At 34.9% G+C, this 21,296-nt stretch overlaps 1 protein-coding gene across 1 annotated transcript in view; it reads left to right on the forward strand.

Moving 5' to 3' along the window:
• Window positions 1-21,296, forward strand: part of LOC121415066 (protein mono-ADP-ribosyltransferase PARP6-like) — a 48,201-nt gene extending 26,905 nt beyond the window's left edge. Inside the window, exons 4-22 of the mRNA XM_041608148.1 lie at window positions 540-655; window positions 2,612-2,728; window positions 4,083-4,186; window positions 4,577-4,637; window positions 5,058-5,145; window positions 5,472-5,541; window positions 7,102-7,194; window positions 8,053-8,169; window positions 8,941-9,091; window positions 9,935-10,084; window positions 12,330-12,548; window positions 13,358-13,494; window positions 14,293-14,341; window positions 15,977-16,089; window positions 17,186-17,258; window positions 17,759-17,875; window positions 18,757-18,823; window positions 20,292-20,376; window positions 20,942-21,296. Of these exons, the coding sequence (XP_041464082.1) occupies window positions 540-655; window positions 2,612-2,728; window positions 4,083-4,186; window positions 4,577-4,637; window positions 5,058-5,145; window positions 5,472-5,541; window positions 7,102-7,194; window positions 8,053-8,169; window positions 8,941-9,091; window positions 9,935-10,084; window positions 12,330-12,548; window positions 13,358-13,494; window positions 14,293-14,341; window positions 15,977-16,089; window positions 17,186-17,258; window positions 17,759-17,875; window positions 18,757-18,823; window positions 20,292-20,376; window positions 20,942-21,041 (2,027 nt within the window). The 3' untranslated portion in view covers window positions 21,042-21,296. The remainder of the gene's footprint in view (window positions 1-539; window positions 656-2,611; window positions 2,729-4,082; window positions 4,187-4,576; window positions 4,638-5,057; window positions 5,146-5,471; window positions 5,542-7,101; window positions 7,195-8,052; window positions 8,170-8,940; window positions 9,092-9,934; window positions 10,085-12,329; window positions 12,549-13,357; window positions 13,495-14,292; window positions 14,342-15,976; window positions 16,090-17,185; window positions 17,259-17,758; window positions 17,876-18,756; window positions 18,824-20,291; window positions 20,377-20,941) is intronic.

Here is a 21,296-nt window from a genome sequence, read left to right on the forward strand (position 1 = left end):
AATATAATACATGGCTGAGTTCGAAAATTCATTACCGGTATATATATACTATATATACATGTATATGTTAATTTATGAGTTGCAATTCTGTGAGAGCAGGGAAGTCGGAAATAAAAATACTGTACATGTAAGACTTTTTTTGTGCTTTTCCATGAAAAGGGGGCATTTACAAAGTTCTTTGTTGGTTTCAAGCAATTCAAAGCAGCATTTTTTGTCAAGAAATAGTGATTAACTTTTTATAATTTACAATATATGGGTCATAACACGTAATGTCAATACATCAACATAATCATGAAACCATTATCGAATATTCATTATTTTTTGATATCACATGATGTTTATATTATAAAAATATCACCTTGCGCTACTGAGCAGTTCACACCTCGAAAAAAAAATCTAGCAATCAAATTCATTAGATGAAATCAGTATCATTTTCAGTATCCATTTCAAAAGTACTTCACAATGTTGACATTTATTATTTTATCAGGAAAATACCACAATCTTAAATATATATGCACTCTGTATTATTCTTACTCCAGAGTACTGGAAGAACTCCAAGTTTGTGAATCCGTTGCCAAGTGTTGGACTCAAAGAATCGGAGGAAACGACAGATTTCTGGCTGAATGAAGATAGTCCTTCCAGTGATATGGATGTGGTATGTACATTTGATAATGCCTCAGTTCCACTGGCGAAGCCGACTCCAGACCGACCAAATCTATTGGCCCATATTCTGAAGTCGGGTTTCATTTAAACTCTGATTTAAAACTGTGGTTTAGCTATGGATAGCCCATTGTGACATAAATCTCCAACAGTAGAGGTTCAGTTTACTCACTTATTTGACTATCAAATCATTTTTAACTCTCTAGGTCGCAGAGGATGAATATGTGTTTAAGTTAATGTATTTGCATTTAAGTTGATGACCTACTCAGAATCTATGATTAGCATGTATATGTGTGGACTGTGGGTGGATGTGGTTGTGTGTGTGTGGGTTTGTGTGTATATGTGTGTTTGTAATAGTTTTTTCCATTCTATTTTTAGCATCTTAACCTTATTATACATTTTTTCTCTCTCTCCTTTGTATCTTGTAGATTAGTATATCCTATGTTTCATGTTAATAATCATAAGTATTCCAGGGCCCTACTCACAAGCTTTGCTTTTAAAGGGGTCCTAAAACCAAATCGTATATGCTATAGTCTGATTGATGTATGTTCATGTACTCATTTACGCTGTATGTACATCTGTTTTTATTATGATGTGATGTTTTGGGTTTTGAATAAATAAACTTGAAACTTGAAACTTGAAGATACATGTAGCTGTTTTCACCATTAAAGCATTACGAAAGAGCACAGTAAATATATGAAACATATGAAAAAACGAAAAAAATGAAATGAAATAAAGAATTGTCAGATCTGCCCCAGCAGGGCCCGCTGGGAGAACAGTTTTCGGAACTGAAGGGGCTACCCTGGGTAAATTGTTGGAATTGGATGAAAGTGATTTATGACACTATAAGTAATAAAAGATTTCACCAAAAAAAAATAAAAAAAACAACTGGTTCTATCCTCTACTCCCACCCCCTAAGTGACAATTTGCGACTTAGTTTTCACATAGAGACCAATTATCTGAAATGAAGTATGTATACATAATTCTTGAAAAAAAAAATAGGAATGAGACTCAGGGTTTTTTTGTTTGTTTTCATTATTCATGAAATAGGTGCTACATGTACAATGTATTCTGTGATGTAAACATGATTTGTAGATTTGTTTAGTCTTGAAATGTCTGTACTTGGAACTGAATACAATCCTAATAATATAATAAGTCAAATTATGAAAATTACTAGCATTTTCCACAATGAATAATAAATGAGAAAAATATATATTATAATTCATTTTATACATGAATCATTTGACCTTGTTTATGGCCCCACTCTTGTAAATTTTGGATGTGTTTGACTTGCCTTGTTTGCTTCTTGGCTATATGACAATGTACAATCCTGAAGAGACTTTATTTCAATGACTTTGTCAAACTTGAATGATAATGAATTAATGATAATCATGTGACTCGGAGTAGAACATTATTCATAGAAAATCCAGCTATTTGAATGACTACATAGTTATTTCTTCCTTATGCCTTGAAGATGAGATTTTTCAATGTAAAAAGCAACATGTATATAATTTCAATTGTGAAAGGTAACACAATCTCTTATTAAAATGGATGCTGTTTAACATTTAAAAAAAAAATTGATTGAGAATTATTTGTTTGGCATCACCTGTGACTGGGAGCTGAAAAGTGAACTGAATCACTATGACCCGCAGGTCTCTCCTCCCGATATACATGTACATGTAACTGATTGGGGGGAATGCAGGTGGACCACTTCACCAGGTTTCCCCCTACTCTTTATATACGAATAGTGCAGTGGGTTCTGAATGTGCAAAGGTGGTGTCTCTCCTCTCTATATTAACGTCCTATCCGAGGGACGGAGTGTTTCCATAACTGATTTAGAATTATCTTCCTCAAAACGATATTACAATATTGTAAGTTTAAAAAATATGATGTAGCAATTAGCTTTTTTATGATGTTGAGTCAACATTACTTTATTTTGAATACCTTGCAGAACATACCTGCTATTGAGGATGGAGATGATACGAATGACAGCGATTATGATGACGATGATGAAGATGACAACAATGTTGATGAGGATTATTATAATACAGATGGGGAGGATGTTTCGGTAAGGATCTTGATACAGATCTTGATGAAATATTAATATTACAAGAGTATCGGTGTCATTAAATCTGGTTCTTTTTTATTATACGCCGGTCCTACGGGACATATGGTATCACGCTCGGTGTCCGTCCGTCTGTACATTAACTTTTCCTTGTAAATGCAATAACTTCAGTTTAACTTAACACAAGCTCATATAACTTGGTGTGTATGATACTAGCATGAATCCTAGGAAGCCTATCGATTTTGAGGTCAAAAGTTTAAAGGTCAAGGTCACAGTGTCATGTTTTCATCTTACCCTTCTGCAGTCCTTGTAAACGCGATAACTCCAGTTAAACTTAATCTACACTGTAGGCTCATATAATTTGGTGTGTATCATATTAGCATAGATCGCAGGAATTCTATTAATTTTGAGGTCAAAAAGTCTAAGGTGAAATCGCCACCTTCCACTTTTCTTGCTTGACCAATAACTCAATTTTCCATGTTACAGGCGGCCGTATTATGTGCTCACCTTAGCAACACTCTTGTTGGAGTTTGGAGCCATTCTAATGTTCAGTTAGTCTGCTTGCAGGCACAGACCAGGATTGAAATCTTGATTAACAAGTGGGTCTTGACATAAGACTAGCATAATACAACTTGCTTCAAGTTTAGAATGAGAAGGTCTTTCTAAACATAGTTCTCTCCCAGGGATTTTGGTCTGCAATATTCATACCCCTTTCCTTGAGGAAAGGGTTCGGATAGACAACTATTCCTTAGAGCCCTTATGACAGTTAACCTTTTTTTTTGGGGGGGGGTTCATAAACTAAGTTTATATATAATGATTTTATACTCATTATGTAATTCAAGATCATACTCAATGTCATTCCAGAGGACAAAGTAGTCAACTAACCAAGGGGCCATTTAGGCTTTCTTTTCAAGACAAAAGTATTTATGGTTATTTTATTACTTATAAATGTGTTTTCCATGTTTCCTCGCTAGCGAATTGATATGCTTCTTCAGTATTAGTAATTATTCTTCAATATACCAGGCATAGATCCAAGGGTAATAGTTTGCCAACCCTCCAACCTTCTACATGTAGTTTGCTATTCAAACCCTTCACTCAGGGAAAGTGGTCTAAATATGCAGCCTAAGGTCCCTCTCGTTCAGGAAATTGAAAAAAAGCAAGTTTAATTTGTGGGAGACTTGTGAGAAGACTCACTTGTTAATAAAATATGACTTTTTTTTTAAATACTTTTCTTTTTCTTCTGCCTGTCAATTTTTATTTGGGGTTAAAAATTCCCCCCCCCCTTTCTGGTCAATCCTCGATCCCCCTCAAATGTACTTATTTAATCTGATCATGTTTATTTAAATCTTTCTTGTAGGAATTATACTCTGATGAGGATGAGCAAGCTAAGATGCATCCACTTCTAGCTCATGATATTGATCAAGTCAAACAATTAGGTGGCAACCAGGCACTCTCATATAGGTATGTATGAAAAATGAAAAATCCATATTTTATTGTTCGAAATTAAAATCTGAGAAATTAGGAATATTAGGATGATGATGTTCATGATTATAATGCTGATGTTGATTTTGATGATATATATATATTTTTTAATTTTGATATTACTAAACAATTTTGATTATATTATTAAGAAGTAAAGCCGACTATGGTTAACACTCTTCATAAATAATTTTTGGCACCAATATTCACTGCTGAATGATACGCACCGTATAATTTAAACAATAACAATGCCGTATTATTCTGACATTGTGAAATAAAATATTTTTATTGTAGTTGGATATACATGTATAGTGGGAGGATGGGGATGATGATTTTAGAATTGTAATGTCTTTAATTTTTCCATCCATTCAGAATGTTTGATGCCCTTGGCGACGTTGACATTGATCTTCAACTAGATGTTTCATTTCTTCAGGTAATCATGGGGATGTATTCATTCGAAACATTTTTTTTTATTGAATTAAAAGCACATTAAATAATTAATATTTCACATTAGGCCTTCCCAAGCTTTATTTCTGTGGAGCTTTTCTGAATTTTCTTTTCTATGGACCAGAGTTACTTTTATTGATTGCAAAATTATTTTTTAAAGTGTCTAAAATTTGAATATAAAAGTGTTATCCAGGACGTGTAGTAAGCTTGTTGCATGTATACTAGCAAAGTATTTCAAATGAGAGAGCTCCTTTTCAATGCACTCAAATTTTCTTCTAGATATTCTGCACTCTTTGCAAGGCTTGGTTGAAATATTGCTCAGTCTCTGCTTCTATTATCTTTACTGATCAGAGTTCATATGAAAGAGATGTAATTCAGTTCTATTGTTCACGTTTTAATTTTGTAGGATGAGATAGCGAAAGCTTGGTGTTTAAACAGAGAACAACCTTTAGTTGTACGTCTTCACTGCTCACTTAATAAATACCTGGATGAAAGTAAGTATGTTTTCTATTTAATATAATTTGTATATATTTTTTAACCCCCTTCAATATTGTATCAGTTCTCCCTCCCCCACTCTCTTCATTTTTCTTTTCCCCACCTCATTACCACCTTTTTCTTTTTTCTGTTATAATTCCTCTGAGATTTTTTTCTCTTTATTTAAGCCATTGAGTGACAATACCATTTAAAGATTATATTAGAAATGATTGAATTGAGAACAAATATATATGATACATTCATGAAATGAGTGAATTTGAATGAATGAAGTTAGTTGAAAACATGTTTCTAAATGAAATATTATTTTTAATCCATTTACCTTCAGATAGCCCACAAGTATCAGTATTCCAAAGTTCAAAGAGTAATCAACCAGGGGTTTGCAGTCAAATGAAAAAGTAAGTCATCACTTGGACGGATTTGCCAACCATACCATACCACCCTCTAGTAACTTATTTTGGTGATTTTCAGTGTTTTCGAGACTAGCTTATCCAAGGATGAGCTGTTCTAAGGACTTGATTTGCCTCAAAGACTTGACTTTTGAGATCAAAGCTGATACTTATACCCTTCACAAACCCAATTATGCAGATAATATCCGCATAATTTGGTTGTAAAATCAGAGCGGGACCAGAGTCATCCGCATTATTTCGATGCTGCAATTATCCGCATAATAACAGGATCGGGACCAGATTGTGGCTTTTTGAACACATTTCCAAAGTAATGCGGATAATTGCCATGGTGTGGTCACAAAGGTCACTCTTTTCCAACACAACCACATCGGAGGGGGCGTGTGCAGTTGCCATGACAATCATCCACCTTTTTTCAGGTCAGGCACTCGTAAAAACATAGTGCGGATTATTTTCAGAGTTTGTGAATGCAATTTTTATTGAATTATCTGCATTATTCTTAGGTGGATTATTGGAGGATGGGTTTGTGAAAGGGGTTTTAGACTTTACTATTGTGACTTAACTTCTGAGATCAAGACTGAAACTGAGTCTTTACTCTCTGTGATTGCACTTTTGGGATCAAAGCTGAAACTGTTACTTGACTTTTTTACAAGACAAGTGACCCTTTCTTGTGTTAGCTGATATATCCCTATGTAGCTGACTTCGTACCTCAGATCATGTTCCAGTCACAGTGTTATAGCAACAGTGGACAGCAGTGGTCATTCCGAACCGGCACAAATGATTTCTGACCCACCACTCATGAAAAACACTGCTTCCTTCCACCACTAATTTCCAAAGAAAAGTGTTTTACAACTAACTCCTTGAAAAGAGAAATTGCTCTTGTGTTCATTTCCATCTGTAATTGTGTGTTATTTTCATAATTTACATTTGAATGTTTGTGTATTTGATAAATATTTCATTTTCAAAGATTTTCCTGTCAGATTATTATTACATTGATGTTCCTTCATTTTTGGCTTAAGACCGATAACTCAGCCTGAATAAAAACATTATAATGTCGTGAAATGGGTCTAGAACAAAGGTCGTGCATAAATTTATGATCAGATATACGACACATCACCCTGAAATGGCACAACATTCACCACTGATAAGACACCATGAAAATCACTTTTATTTAGCTTTGTTGCATCATTGTCCTTTATTTGCTCATTTGTTTTTGTCTGCAGTTATATTCATCGTCAGTTTGTTCCATCGTCCAAGTGATTTTTTCGGTAATGAATGTTAATCAGGGAGTAGCCTAGATTGGTCTATTTGGCTTTTGCTATTCCCCCACATCGCATTCATTACCCTATGTATTTTGTTATTTTTGTTACTTTGTCATTTTACAATATTCATTACTCCTTTACTATGGATTCATTTTGATTGATCTCGATGTATTGTATCTTGTATGTTTTTTAGAGATGTGAAATTACTGAATTTGAATTTATTTGATGGATCATCAGCTGACGCAGTCATATGTGTTTTTGTTTTGTCTTGTCTTCCTTTGTCTTTTAGAATCACACAGAGCTTCCTCCTTGCCCACTGGAAATCCCTGAGCAACAAAGCAGTACTTGCCCATCTCAAGAGCAGAGAGAAATCCCCAAGCAAGTGAGTGATCATCTCCCTCCCCAAACCTTTTCCTCTCTAAAACACAACTACCATAATCTCTACCAGTCTGTAGTAGATTTATCTCACCACTCATTCTCTCCCTCTCTCTCTCCCCTACTTTCTTTCCCACTCAAAAATCTTCCTCCTTCCATCCCTCCCTTTTCTTTTCCCTTTCTCGTCTTGCTTTTCTTCACGTCTTGTCATAAATATTTTCCTTTGTTTCTCTCTTTCCCCTTCTCCTGTGTTCCCCTTCCTTTCCATCTTATTCCCATTTACTCATTCCCTCTCTCTTTTCATCCCCCTTTCAATCTTTTTCTCCTCTTCTCTCCCTCCTCCCCTTCCACTCATCCCTTCGCTACCTTTCTCCCTTCTACATCCTACTCCTTTCCCCTTCTTTTCTCCTTCCCACCCCTTCCTTTCTTTTTACCCTTTCTCCCTCTATCCCCCTTCCCCTCTTCATCCTCCTTTCGTCCACCTTCTCTTATTTCCCTTTCTTTTCCTTCCATCCATCCATCCATCCATCTTTCATTTCCCCTCAACCTTGCCCCAAAATACTTAAATAACACCATCTAATGTTGAACTCCAAGGAATCAAAACTTATGATGATTTGTTTTGTTCATATGAAATCAAATTAATCTAATTATAAAGTAGAATTTATATTTCAAAAAGTATGATAAACCATCTCTGGGGACCATTTCTATTATTTTTCAGGGAATTTTGTTAAAAGCTACCAAATCCTTGTCTTTGATTGGTTCAGGGCATATTTGTCAGTGAAAATCATTGACTATTTTGTTTCATGAAACACCCCCTTCTGGATTTTAAACTTTGTGATGTTTGTCTGACCCTGTTTCCACATAGGACATGTCAGCGAGATGGCCATCGGAACCACAGCAACACGTCAAGGGGTCGAACACTTACAATTCCTATCTCTTTCTCCAGAAGTTCCAGCTCTATGAGCCAGTCACCAAGTTCAGAGTGAGTTTTGAAGAAATTGAAGAGATTGGTATTCCATTTCGTATCATATCTCATATGAAATCCTTATTTCAGATACATCATGCCGTCACCTTCCCGCAGGAAGGCTGTTAACGCGCACATGCGCGAAAAGTACAATTTTGAGAAAAATGCAAATCATGTTTTGATCTTTTTTGTGTGCTTTTAGCAGCTAGTGTATTATTTTCTGTCCTAATTCTCATAATTTCTGACAAAGCAAGATGTTTTCTTCATTGATATATTTTTTTAAAATTCAAAACACTCTAAATGCTTTCTAATCTTAAGAAGGAATACCTTATGCCCTTTTTCCGGGAAGAAAAATGTGCGCACGCATGTTGAAACAGGAAGTGTTTTGTTCCCAGAGAAAAGACGCGTCTATGTGCTAAAGCAAGTGGGAATGTTTTTGCTTATTATGTCATAATGACATCACAATTAGGTTCGAGAATGGTACCAGAAGAAAGCTCATGACATGTTTTTTCCATTTCAGCAATAAAACATAATTTGTTTTTTTTGGTGCCAAAATACATTAACAGCCTTTCTGCAGCAAGGCGACGATACTGTTACAATTCCTTTATACATAAATTACATCATGTTACATGTTTTGGCATACCGTCTTTATATGGATATAAATATATATGTAGATTTACAATCATGAAAACTATGATTTTTTTAATCATAAAACGTAAATGCTTGAACTCCTCCCTCAATTGAGAGCTTTGCTGCAGCAGTTTGATTGTGATTGATACATTTCTTTAGGTCTCCCTCACCGGTCTCTCCCGACTCCTCTTCCAAGAAGTTTGGAAAGAAGATATTTCCATGGCAACCATTTCAACGATCCACATCCACAGGTCATTCACCCCCTTCGCCTGGCAAGGAAGAGTTGCATCTCATTCCAGCAGCAACTGAGGTATAGACTTGGAATATATTTTTTAATTATTCTTCTTTGTTTGTTTGAAAAAGAAGTGAAATCGTGGTGTAATTGTAATTTGAAAAAAATCAGAAATTAATGGGTTGAATATGCTGTTGATTATGAAAAGGATGATGATGGTCATGAAGAAGATGAAGATTATTGTGATAGTGATGATGGAGATGATATTGATGGTGATAGTGATGGTGATGATGATGATGATGATGGTGATGATGGTGATGATGATGATGATAATGATTACGTTGACGATGATAGTGATGATGATGATAATGATGATGGTGATGATGGTGATGATGATGATGATGATAATGGTGATGATGGTGATGATGGTGGTGGTGGTGATGATGATGCTGTTGGTAATGATGATAATGATGATGGTTATGATGATGATAATGGTAATGGTAATGATGATGGTGGTTATGATGATGATTATGATGATTATGATGATGATGATGATGATGATGGTGATGATGGTGATGATGATGATGATGATGATGGTGAAGATGATAATGAAAATGAAGATGATGAAGATGATTGTGATAAAATGGTATTGGTGGAGATGATGATGATGGTGGTATTGGTGAAGGTGGTGGTGTTGGTGGTGGTGATGATGAAGACGATGATGCTGTTGGTGATGATAGTGATGATGGTGATGATGATGAAGACAATGATGATGGTGATGGTGATGTGTATGATAATGATGATGGTTTTGATGATGATGATGATGACGATAATGATTATGATAGGAATGATTAGGAAGCTGATGTTGATGGTAATGATAATGCTGGTGATGAAATTCTTTTTTTCTTCTCTGTTCAACAGGATCAGAAGCAAGCGAAGCAGATTCCAAGCTTAGAGAATGGTTTCCTGTGGCAGATGTACGGTTACCTCAAGAACAGGATACCAACTCTTAGTGAATTCTGTGTAGTCTGTGATGAACCACATATATTTCAAAATGGTGCAATGTTAAAGGTGAGATGATAAAACATATGAACACCCTTCCCCTATCAATCACTTGTTTTTTCCAAATACAATATTACAAGTGAATTTGTTAATTATTAAGTATTATCATGTCTTTGATTATTGTATGATGTTATTTTAACATTGTTTAGATATTTCTATTTTAAAATTGTTTGATGTTTTCATTTAAACATTGTTTAAGATTATTTAAACATTATTTTAATGTGATTTTGATATATTTTGATGTTCTTTTGTCACAATGTTCCCTGTTGCTAGCCAGGGGAGACACCAGAGTACTTTGATAGGGGGCGTGTTGACCTCAAGGTAACATCATTTTTATGGGAAGTCTCTATTGATGTAATATAGAGTAACATGGCCCAGATCTATTCTATATGATTCTGCATTCTTTCTTATTTCTTCCCTTGTCTTTCTCTTTTCTCCTTCTCTTTTCCATACTTAACCCCCCTTTCTCGGAGGCACTATAACTAGCAGTGACGAGGTTGGCACGGCTGTACTTTTATGATAAAAAAATATCTCTAAGAAAATGAAAATGGCTCTGATGATTTCTTCTAAAAGGCTTCTTGAAATAAAAAAGTTATTTTAACACTGGCAAAGCTGTATTATTATGAGGAAAAAATATATCTGGATAAACTAAAAATGGCGCTGGTAAAATGAAAAACAGTTCTAGGGCCCGTTTTTCATAAAGGACTTGCAACTGTTGCAACTTTGCCATAATGGCAACTACCATGGTAACAGGACTCAGCAGCCAATCATAATCAAGGTGTCCGTGGTAGTTGCCATAATGGCAAAGTTGCAACAGTTGCAAGTCCTTTATGACATGGGCCCCAGATGATTTCTTCTTAGTGGCTTCCTAAAATAAAAAAAAGGTAATTTTAACACTGGCAAGGCAGTATCACTATGAGAAAAAAATGATTCTAATGGGGACTTAAAATGGCTCTGGTAAAAAGAAAAATGGCTCTAGGGCCCATTTGATAAAACCTGTTATGATAGCAAATTTACAATAACAGTTAAAAGCTACTGAAATCATTCAATCTCATCGGCTAGTAGTACATTTGTTAGAGAATTGTGCATTTGTTATTATAACCAGTGTTTATGACTTGGGATGCAGGCATTTTTTCCAAACAGCTCCCTGAAATAAAAAGTAATTTCAATACTGCCTTCCCCTAATGGGGACTTAAAATGGCTCTGGTAAAAAGAAAAATGGCTCTAGGGCCCATTTGATAAAACCTGTTATGATAGCAAATTTACAATAACAGTTAAAAGCTACTGAAATCATTCAATCTCATCGGCTAGTAGTACATTTGTTAGAGAATTGTGCATTTGTTATTATAACCAGTGTTTATGACTTGGGATGCAGGCATTTTTTCCAAACAGCTCCCTGAAATAAAAAGTAATTTCAATACTGCCTTCCCCTAAACTGGACCAGTATAATTATGCTTGTGAGTGATTGTGATGGTGAGGGCATGCGTAAAGAAAAATGGATGCCATTTGTGATGACAACCTAAAATGAGTTCGAATAGCATTTTAAGAAGTGCCCAGGGTGTGTGCAAAAAATATTTGCCAAATGATTATATCTAAACAATCTGTAATTACTGGTACATTTATATGGGGGGGGGGGAATGGAAGTTTATCCAAGTGGATCTTTTTCAAAACAAAAATATACTGTCCCACATGTGCTTATCTGTGTGGGTGTTCTTCAGTTCATTTTCAGCTTAGATTTCATGATTTCACCTAGTTGTTTGAACCAGATATTAGACTAATGATTTTATTTCTGACAGTTTACCTTGATCTAAAGACTTTCTTATGAATTCCTTGTTTTCTGTAACTATAAGTACCTAGCATTAAAGAGATTGAATAACTTTGTGGAGGTTTGCAAACATCTGAGCTGTGGCATTCTTCATAAAGTATGTTGTCATTGCATGCAATAATGTTTCAAGAGGGAACCCTGAGATTTCATTTCATGAGCATCAGTTGATAAGTAAAAAAATAAAGTGATTATATTCTGAGAATGTCAACCTATAAAAGCATACCTAGGGATGCTTATGACCATTGTCATTTTTATCACAGCAATCAAGTAAAAATGTTAGCTTTAAAATATCAGGTGATTCCTGACTGACTGAAGGGGTTACGATTATAGTATTAGCTGCAAGAGAAAAAATATTGTTAGATCCTGATTGAAGTTAAACAATCCATTTATAATATTTTTCTTCTCTCTCCCTTTCTCTTTCATTGATAGCCTGCTGTGTGTGAGCGTGAGCTGTGTGTATTCTCATTCCAAATGCTCGGGGTAATGCAGGATGCGGCAGAGAATATAGCTACAGGCGCAGAGGTCGTTGACCTGCTTGTCTCGATGGTGCTGGCCGCTGTCAAATCAAGGCGGAGACAACTTATACTGGATCCGTTCCCGAGTGTGGTCGACCCAAAGAATAGCAAAGAGCTGGCTTTCTCTCCCAAGGTAACGTCTTTTGTTTTCGCTAGTTCTCTATTGAGATAATAGCTTATATTAGCATCCACTTCGCAGACGTTTTCTGCAATATTCAGAATCTATTGAAAATGCCTCTCAAATCACAATAGACAGATTAGAGGTCATTGTCGAAAGTTGGTGGAATGGGAAAGCACATCGTCTTAAGATTCTGACAGGACAAAATATTGCAAATATGGCATTTTTTCAGAGTCCTTGGCAGCGTTTCCTCAACATCTCTTGTCTGACAAGTTATAAGTTCTTCAAACTTTCTTGATTCTGATTGGTCTCCTCGGATAAAAGGTCTGACAAGTCTTTTCATGAAACTTCCCCAGACGACACTGTTGTTTTGAGATCACTGATTTTCAACAAAGGCTGCTTTGTCATTAAAGGGCTTTCGACAAAAGATTTTCTGTGTTATAGAAAGCATTTGTGAAGTGATTGCTAAAATGGCCTAATGGAAGAGGTATTGAGAGCATGGTTCTTACACCTAAAATTGAACCGAATATCTAACATGAATTTAATTAATATTCCACATCATTTTTAGTTGATGTTGTACCTTATATTCTGAAGAATAAGTGTTCCAAAAATCTTGTCAGACTTCGAGCAAAATGTTACAAAGATAAAAAATGCTAACTTGTTGATAATACATGTACATGTAACTTACCGATGTTGTACCTTATATACTGGAGAATAAATGTGCCAAAAATCTTTTCCGAAGTTGAGCAAAACGCATCAAAGATGAAAAATACTAGATGATAACTGCTTTGCCCTATATTGACTTTCCTTCCTTCCCGATGCAGAAAAAGAATTTCGATCGATTGGAGTCTACGCTAGATAAATTCAGTTCCATGACAGACATGTTAGCTGCAGGCAGTGTGACAGATATGAAGAAACAGATGGACAAGATGGATGTCTTAGCGTATCCTCTGCTGCAATGGTAAGTGTGGGTGCACACCAACAAAAAACAAACAAATGGTGATAACCATTATGAACGTGATGCTTATACACCAATGCAAAACCTTATGTATGATAACCATATTTCTTCATTGAATTGTGATACACTGACACAGAACCTTATGTGTGATAACCATTATGAACATAATGCTTATACACAAATGCAAAACCTTATGTATGATAACCATAGTCCTTCATTGAATTGTGATACTCTGACACAGAACCTTATGTATGACAACCATAGTGAACGTTATGCTGATACACACACACACAAATTTAATTGGGATAACCATAGTGATACTCTGACACAAAACCTTATGCGTGGAAACCATTAAGAATTTAATGTTGTTACACTCATGAAAACTTTAATGTGTGATTTCTTAGATGTAGGTGATACATTGATTGGTGATACATTATCACAAAACATGATGTATGTGTATCCAATATGAACACATAAGTATATATTCCACCCTCCATGTACCATAATTACAGTTATACAGAACTTATATGGCACCTGTTATATAATATTTTACAATACACTAACATAATATATAGGTTTTTTTTCGAACATGGAAAAAAGTACACAAAATATTCGAAACATTACCTGCGATCAGCATCAGACATTGATTATATTGATTTGTAGATTAAAGGTGTAGGTATTTCAAGCATAATACATTTTAATGAATTAACATCAAGTATTGGGAATTGTATCCTTCCCCATTTTAAAAATGTAATCTGAGTTTTTATTTGAATGTCAATAAATTATGTTATTTGTTTGCAGGATCATTTCGAGTAACAGATCACATATAGTGAAGTTACCGACTAACAAGGTATGTTATGAGTGATATCTTCATCACGAGTTGGGTTTTTATTTTGTCCTTTAAAGCTACTTTACGAATTTGGCAAATTGGCAAGTTTTTGTTCTCACTTTATACTCTGTGATTTTGTTAAATAATATAAAATACTAGTCTTGAAAATCTGTTTGGAAACTCTTGTTGGATTACTCCCCAGGGAGTGACAAAAGTGCAAAGATCTTGTGCAGCCAGACAAGCCAGGATCCAGTGACTTGGGTAATGATATCTGAAACATACCTAGAGACATTGTTCCAATGTATTTGAGGCTATACAGTGCGTATCAAAAAAAAGTTTACACTTTGAAAAAGCTCTGGGAATTAAAAAATATACAACATGTGGGTAATTTTTTGACATATAATCTTGGGTTAGGGTCTCATCTATCACATGAAAGTAAAAGTTTTGACAGAATGTTACACTTGAGTGAGCACTGTCCATTTTTGTAAAGCTCGCAGAAATCTGTTTGCGCAGAAATGCTCGTTTTCACGCTGTGTCAAGGGGAAAGGGCGAAATTAAAACTTACCTTGCGAAACATTTCTCATACATTTCCCTAGCACTTTCAGTCAATTGAAATAAAACGGATACATTCAACCATTTTGTAACAATTTTCCACCCAGATTGAAATTTCAACACTTAGTAAGCACAACCTTTACCATTTTTGTGCCAGCTGGATCTGAGGACATACTGAATCTGAAGAAAAGTTAAAATCAGACATCTCTAGCATTTTTTTTCACTAAGTTTTTATCATTTAAAGTGGGCTTACATTTCATTTTTCATTTAATACTTGTTTCTCCACACTTTTCCCAAGCTTGAAAATGATTAACACAATGAAAATCAAGCCGAAGTTATTTCATGTAATTCACAGCTCAGTGTAAAGCAAATATCGTCACGATGGCCTCAGTGGGGTGGGGCGCAATGCACTCTTCGGAGGGTTTTGGGAAAGGAAACAAGTTTAAAAAGGTTAGAGAGATCTTCAAATCAATTTTACTAGCTAAATTCCACGTGTTCTTCATGATTAAGGTCTACTTTTATTTGCATAACTATTTCAGAGTTCTGCGCAAATCATTTTTCACCAGCTTTTCAAAAGTAAGTGGTGCTCACTCAAGCGGAAATATTTTTCGACAGTTATATCGTCATTTGATTAAATGGATCTGTACCAATGTTAAAATGTGGAAAAATCTTCAGGATATTCCAAATGTATAATTTTACAGGATTTTTTCTAAGTGTAAACTTTTTTTTGATACGCACTGTATAAAAGCAGAATATATTATTTCTGTACTTATACAATCAACTTGCTCTCGCTCTGATTGTATTTGCATTGAGGGTGTTGTGGTCTAGTGGTTATGACTCTTGTCTTTCAATCTGAAGGACATGGGTTCGATACCCAGTTGTGGCGTGTTTTCCTTCAGCAAGAAATTTACCCACAATATGTTGCACTCAACCCAGGTGAGGTGAGTGGGCACCCAGTATGAACATGTATGTTCCTCGAATGCTTGAGCACCTATATTTGCAGTGCAGCTAAAGCTGGAGTAATAAGAGCAGCACTTTATATCCTCAGGCAAAAAGCGTTATATAAATCCAGCTATTATTACTATTGTTATTATTATTTTACAGCAAATTCGCTTCATGCACACTCCACACCAGTTCCTCCTCCTCAGCAGTACTCCATCCAAAGAGACAGCCTTCAGAAAAGCCAAACAAGAACATGGCAGTATATTTGCTTTCCAGTGAGTATTTCTCTCTCCCGTCCCATTGCTGACTATTAGAAAGGCATTTCATTCCGTTTCATTTTGTTTTGTTTATTTCCATTTCCAATGATTACAATATGATTGGTTGTGTACATCTTGGTATGAGAAATAAAGATGTAGCATATTTCTATGTACAATATAAGGTATAGTCATGATTATATGAACAGGCCGAACATGGAAGAGGCTTCTAAAAAAAACAGCTTGTAGGTCCAGGCTCCTAATAAATACATTCTTATAAATAGATCCCCCAAATAAAAAATACCCACAAAAACCTGTAGAGTCATTGCTGCAACATATTTGATATGCACTATATGAAAGCAGAATATTATTATTACTATTGATGTAGCTTACAAAAAGATAATAACTTGAGAAGAAAACCACTTAAATGATAATTTAAAAAAAGACAAAACAGGAAAGAGAAATTTAGAAAAAGAGAGATAAAAGGACTCCAGAATTTCATGGACTACTTTTACTTGTTTTATATAACTGTTGTTATAAGCTACTGAAATCCTTACATCTGATCATGAAATGCTCTGGAGGCCATAACCTGTTTGAATGAGAATGGTTATATTATATTTTGATGAAAATTTTTTTTGTTTGATTTTCTTTGTTCAAAATGTACAATGTGACATATTGATCTACTGATAAATGTAAATAAATCAAAATGCTTTTAAAAGGAAGTTGATATTTGCTCTTCCTTCTTCTCATCTCCTCCCCTTCTCATCCTTTTCCTCTTCCTCTTCATCCTGCTCCTCCTCCCCTTTCTTCTCTGAATCCTCCCCCTTTTCCTTCCTTTCCTCCCCACTCCCTCCTCCTCTCCTTTCTTTTAATCCTCTGCTTCCCCTCCCCCTTTTCATCCTTCTCTTCCTCCTTCATTTCCTACCTCACCTCTTCCTTTTCTCCTCATCCTTTTTAAGTATCATAAAAATATTTGAAAATTAGTGAAATCTTCAGTTAGGGGACTGCATGTAGGTATGGATTATGCAATGTGTCCTCGTCTTTGTCCAGCACAGTTTTCCATCAAGCCCTGCTTTCATTGGATAATAATAACATATTTTTTTCTTTCATTTGACAGTGGTTCTAACATTGAGAACTGGCACTCTATCCTGAGACATGGTCTTATCAATGCATCGGGCACTAAACATCAGGTATGGTAGTTGGAAATTAAAAAGAATAATTGAAAATATTGTGCACTCTAGGCATATTATGTATTCTTATTTATGTCTTGGATGTTAAAAAAAGGCTTCAAACGTGTGTTTATACTTTATAGGGATATGATTTTATTGTCTCGCCCACCAGAGGTGAAGGTGAGACAAGGGATCCAAATGTTATCCGTCCGTCACAAACATTATGACACCTGACTTTGCAGCAATAAGTCACTTTTCAACCAAAATTGGATTGTAGATGTACTTAGGGGATCTGCATGTTATGGTGCAGTCGCAGGTCACAGGTCAAAAGTCATTTTGAGGTCAATGTTAAAGTTTACATTTATGACTCTCTTATGACACATAACTCCACAACCATAAGTCTCTTTTAGTGATGATGATATTGATGATGATGATGATATTAATGATGTTTGTTCACATGATGATGATGATGTTTGTTCACATTGCTGTTGATATCATTATTGATCATGATTTTCTTTCAGATGCATGGAGCTGCCTATGGTAAGGGCATCTACCTGAGTCCACATTCAAGTGTATCATTTGGCTACTCGGGAATGGGACATGGAATCCACCAGCCTGTCAAGAAACTACCTCCAGTTGTAAGTCAGGGGGGCCACTTCCATGGACAAATCATTTGTGTCCCCCAAAATATGTATAAAGGGTACCTGTTTCAAGACATTTCATGTAACATACATAACAAAATAATATACTCTTTGCGTGGAAAATACATGGAATTGTTCCTATTTTATGGAATTATTCCTTTTGAAAGTGTATACAAAAGGGGGTGTGCAAATTTAACTATTTAATTTGAGGTTTCATGGCCGAGTGGTCTGAGGCACCTGACCTGGCAACATGAAAATCAGTGGTTCAACTCCCTGATCTCGGCATTTCTAGTACATTGTTCTTTTATCTTGGATCAAATAAATAAAAATGCTTTATTAATATTTGTTGATAGCAATTTTTGCATGCTTTTGAAAAAAAGTACCCTATTTTTTTCTTACTCTTTTAAAAAGCTAATTTGCTGCCATTTTGTAGTTAAGATAAAATACTGCAATATTATCACTATATGTGCAAGATCATTCCTAATTTCCTTTGTGATTCAGTTTAATGAGGCTTGCATTTGGTAAATACCCTTATTTGCTGTGTATATAATGTATACAAGCATTCTGGTTCATATAAATTGCTTATCACATAAATATCCCTAAATAATTATAAAATAGGAGCAAAGTAAAAGGAATTCCAGCCCCAATAATATCAATTTTATGTATAGTTTATACTTTATGGTTGACAGCTTAGAGAGCTGCGTAAATATTATTTAATGAAACAATAGGTTCTTAAACCAACATTTAAATTTGTCTGTTTAATCTGCTTATTTTAGATTGTTCCAGAATTGAGGGAATGCTGATTAAAATGGCTTGAAACCATAAGATTGGGTATTGATGGCAGAGTCATCTAATCTTTTTACTTTTTAATCCCACAGGAACCAAAGAAGAGTGCTTGCAGGTTTCTACAAAGTAAAAACCTCAGATGTATTGCTTTATGTGAGGGTAAGTTGAATAGTGTATAGCATCGTAATAAACACACACAAGTCCTGGGCCCGTCTTACAAAGAGTTGCGATTGATTGATCCAATCGATCACAACTATGGTTGGCCAGCAACGTCAACATCTAATATTATTATTTTATTCGGCAATTAAAAATACATAATTATAATACAATACAAATCACACAAACAATCGGACATAGGTGACATACTACAAAGGACCTGGAATAGAGATGAAGGGGCTGCCTTGGTTTGCAAAAGGTTAACTGAATTACCATGACCCACAGGCCTTCCTTCCCACACCCCTTCGCCTCAGTCCAAGTTAAGAATATAAAAAAAAGAAACATATAAACTGAAACTGGCAAAAGTTAATTTGAGGGAAACAAGTGTACCATGGATCACTCAGCAATCAACATTTCAATTGATTCATTGCAATATAAATAATTAAAGAAAAAAAATTAATAATGCAGCCTAATTTGACTTGACTATGTACATAAAAATTATCTAAACAGTTTCGAATCTTAATTGACTACTTTATTATTGGAGGACACTCTGCAAAAGCTTGACTATGATTAGATTAGAAGTTAAGGTACACTGAAGAATTTGACAAATAATTAAATTATACAAATTATCTATTATAAATTGCAATTGACTTTGTATTCATTAAATTTAATTATATTATGACTGATTGAACCTAAGAATAAATACCATGCATGTTTGTTCAAAATATTTTCCAGCTATGATGTATATTCATGCATTCCTTTTTTTCTTGAAAATTCAGTGTGCTTTTCTTTTTACCAAGGATATTATGCAAATTTTTCTGTAGAAAAAAATTATGACACTAATGTATTTCCATAGAGTTATGATTGATTGGATCATTCATAATTCTTTGTAAGACGGGTCCCTGTCAAAGATATTGTCAACAATATGGTTTGCTTCATGAAGATGAAATGTAAATTTTCAGTATAATCTGTGACTTCGTTTCTCATCTCATATAGAATTCTGTATTTGTACATTAGTTTATGGTTGAAAAACAATGTCACTGCTTATTCTGATTTACATGCATATAATAAGGATTATTTTGAAACATGATTTTCATGTGTCATGATTACTTATTTCCTAATCTACAAGATGAATTAAACATGTGACCATTATATAGAGAACATATCCAAATAGTGTCATAAACTCTCATGTCGTGGTGGTTCCATGATATTTGCTCCGGCGACGATTGCTCCGCTCTAAATTCCACACAATGAACAAATGACCAATTTCAACCTTGGGTTTAACACCTACCATAAAACCCTATTGCAACACTAACCCTACACCGTACATCTTAGACGAAAGTAATCCCGGAGCAATTGTCGCCGGAGCAAATGTCGTATCACCATTGTGGCAGATAGTTTAGGAATGATAAATTATAAAATAATATATTTTTGATAATATTCATTGAATGATATTTTTTTTTTATTGCAGTGATAAGTTCCAAGGAGTTGAATAGACATGGTCATGTATGGGTTTGTTGTAATCCGGATCATGTATGTACTAGATTCTTCTTTGTGTAAGTATCAAGTTGCTTGGGAATTGCTGTTAATAGGCTTAATATTGTAGTATAGAATCCTGTTTTGAATTATAATTTTTTGCATAGCATTTCCATCTAACTGTGTGGCTTAAACATACATATATGCCATCATTTTTTCTATGAAAATTTCATAATTTCTCAATTTCAAGCTAGATTCGGGCTAGAATTTAAATATGTTCCAAGTGCTATTGTGCTATTGCTTGTAAGAGTAAGATCGATCCTGAAGTGCTTCTGCCTTATTTGAAATATGATTTTAGGAAGTGATCTTGATAGATTTGAATCTGTGTGATCCGTTAAGAAATACTAACTCTATCAATTTTTGAGATTATTTTTCAGATATCTTGCTTGTACATGTAGTTATGGTTAGGTAGTTCAGTTATTTCAGTAAGGTAGTTAAATTAGTTTAGTTAAGTTCAGTCATAAGAATATTTATTGTATTTCGCTTAGATGAATTTTGGTAGGTGCTATGTAAATATTGAATTATTAGTATTATATAGTCATGTGATATGTTGCCAATTTGCTTCAATGATTTGTGTTGTTGTAGGTACGAAGATGGCAAGGTCGGAGATCAGGGTGTGGATACCACACAAGACAAGTACACCAAGGACATTCTGTCTGCTATGGCCGACTGGAGGACGCTATGACAGAGTCTTCTTCGTTACAAACAATTTTGATCAATATCTTGCTTTCCATGTACTCGCACCTCATCAAGAGCCATTCTGTTGCTTCCGTAAGAGTCAGGGTCACTATAGGTCAAAGGTCATATCCTTTGTAGAGCGATCCATCACTTGCAAATGCAAGCACCTAGTCAACGGATCCTCTGTTGCCTCTGTATGATTCAAGTTCACTAAAGGTCATGACCATTGTAGAATGATCACTTACTCAACCTTTTATATATA

The sequence above is a fragment of the Lytechinus variegatus genome, chromosome 5, assembly GCF_018143015.1.
Source record: "Lytechinus variegatus isolate NC3 chromosome 5, Lvar_3.0, whole genome shotgun sequence".
NCBI classification, from domain to species: domain Eukaryota; kingdom Metazoa; phylum Echinodermata; class Echinoidea; order Temnopleuroida; family Toxopneustidae; genus Lytechinus; species Lytechinus variegatus.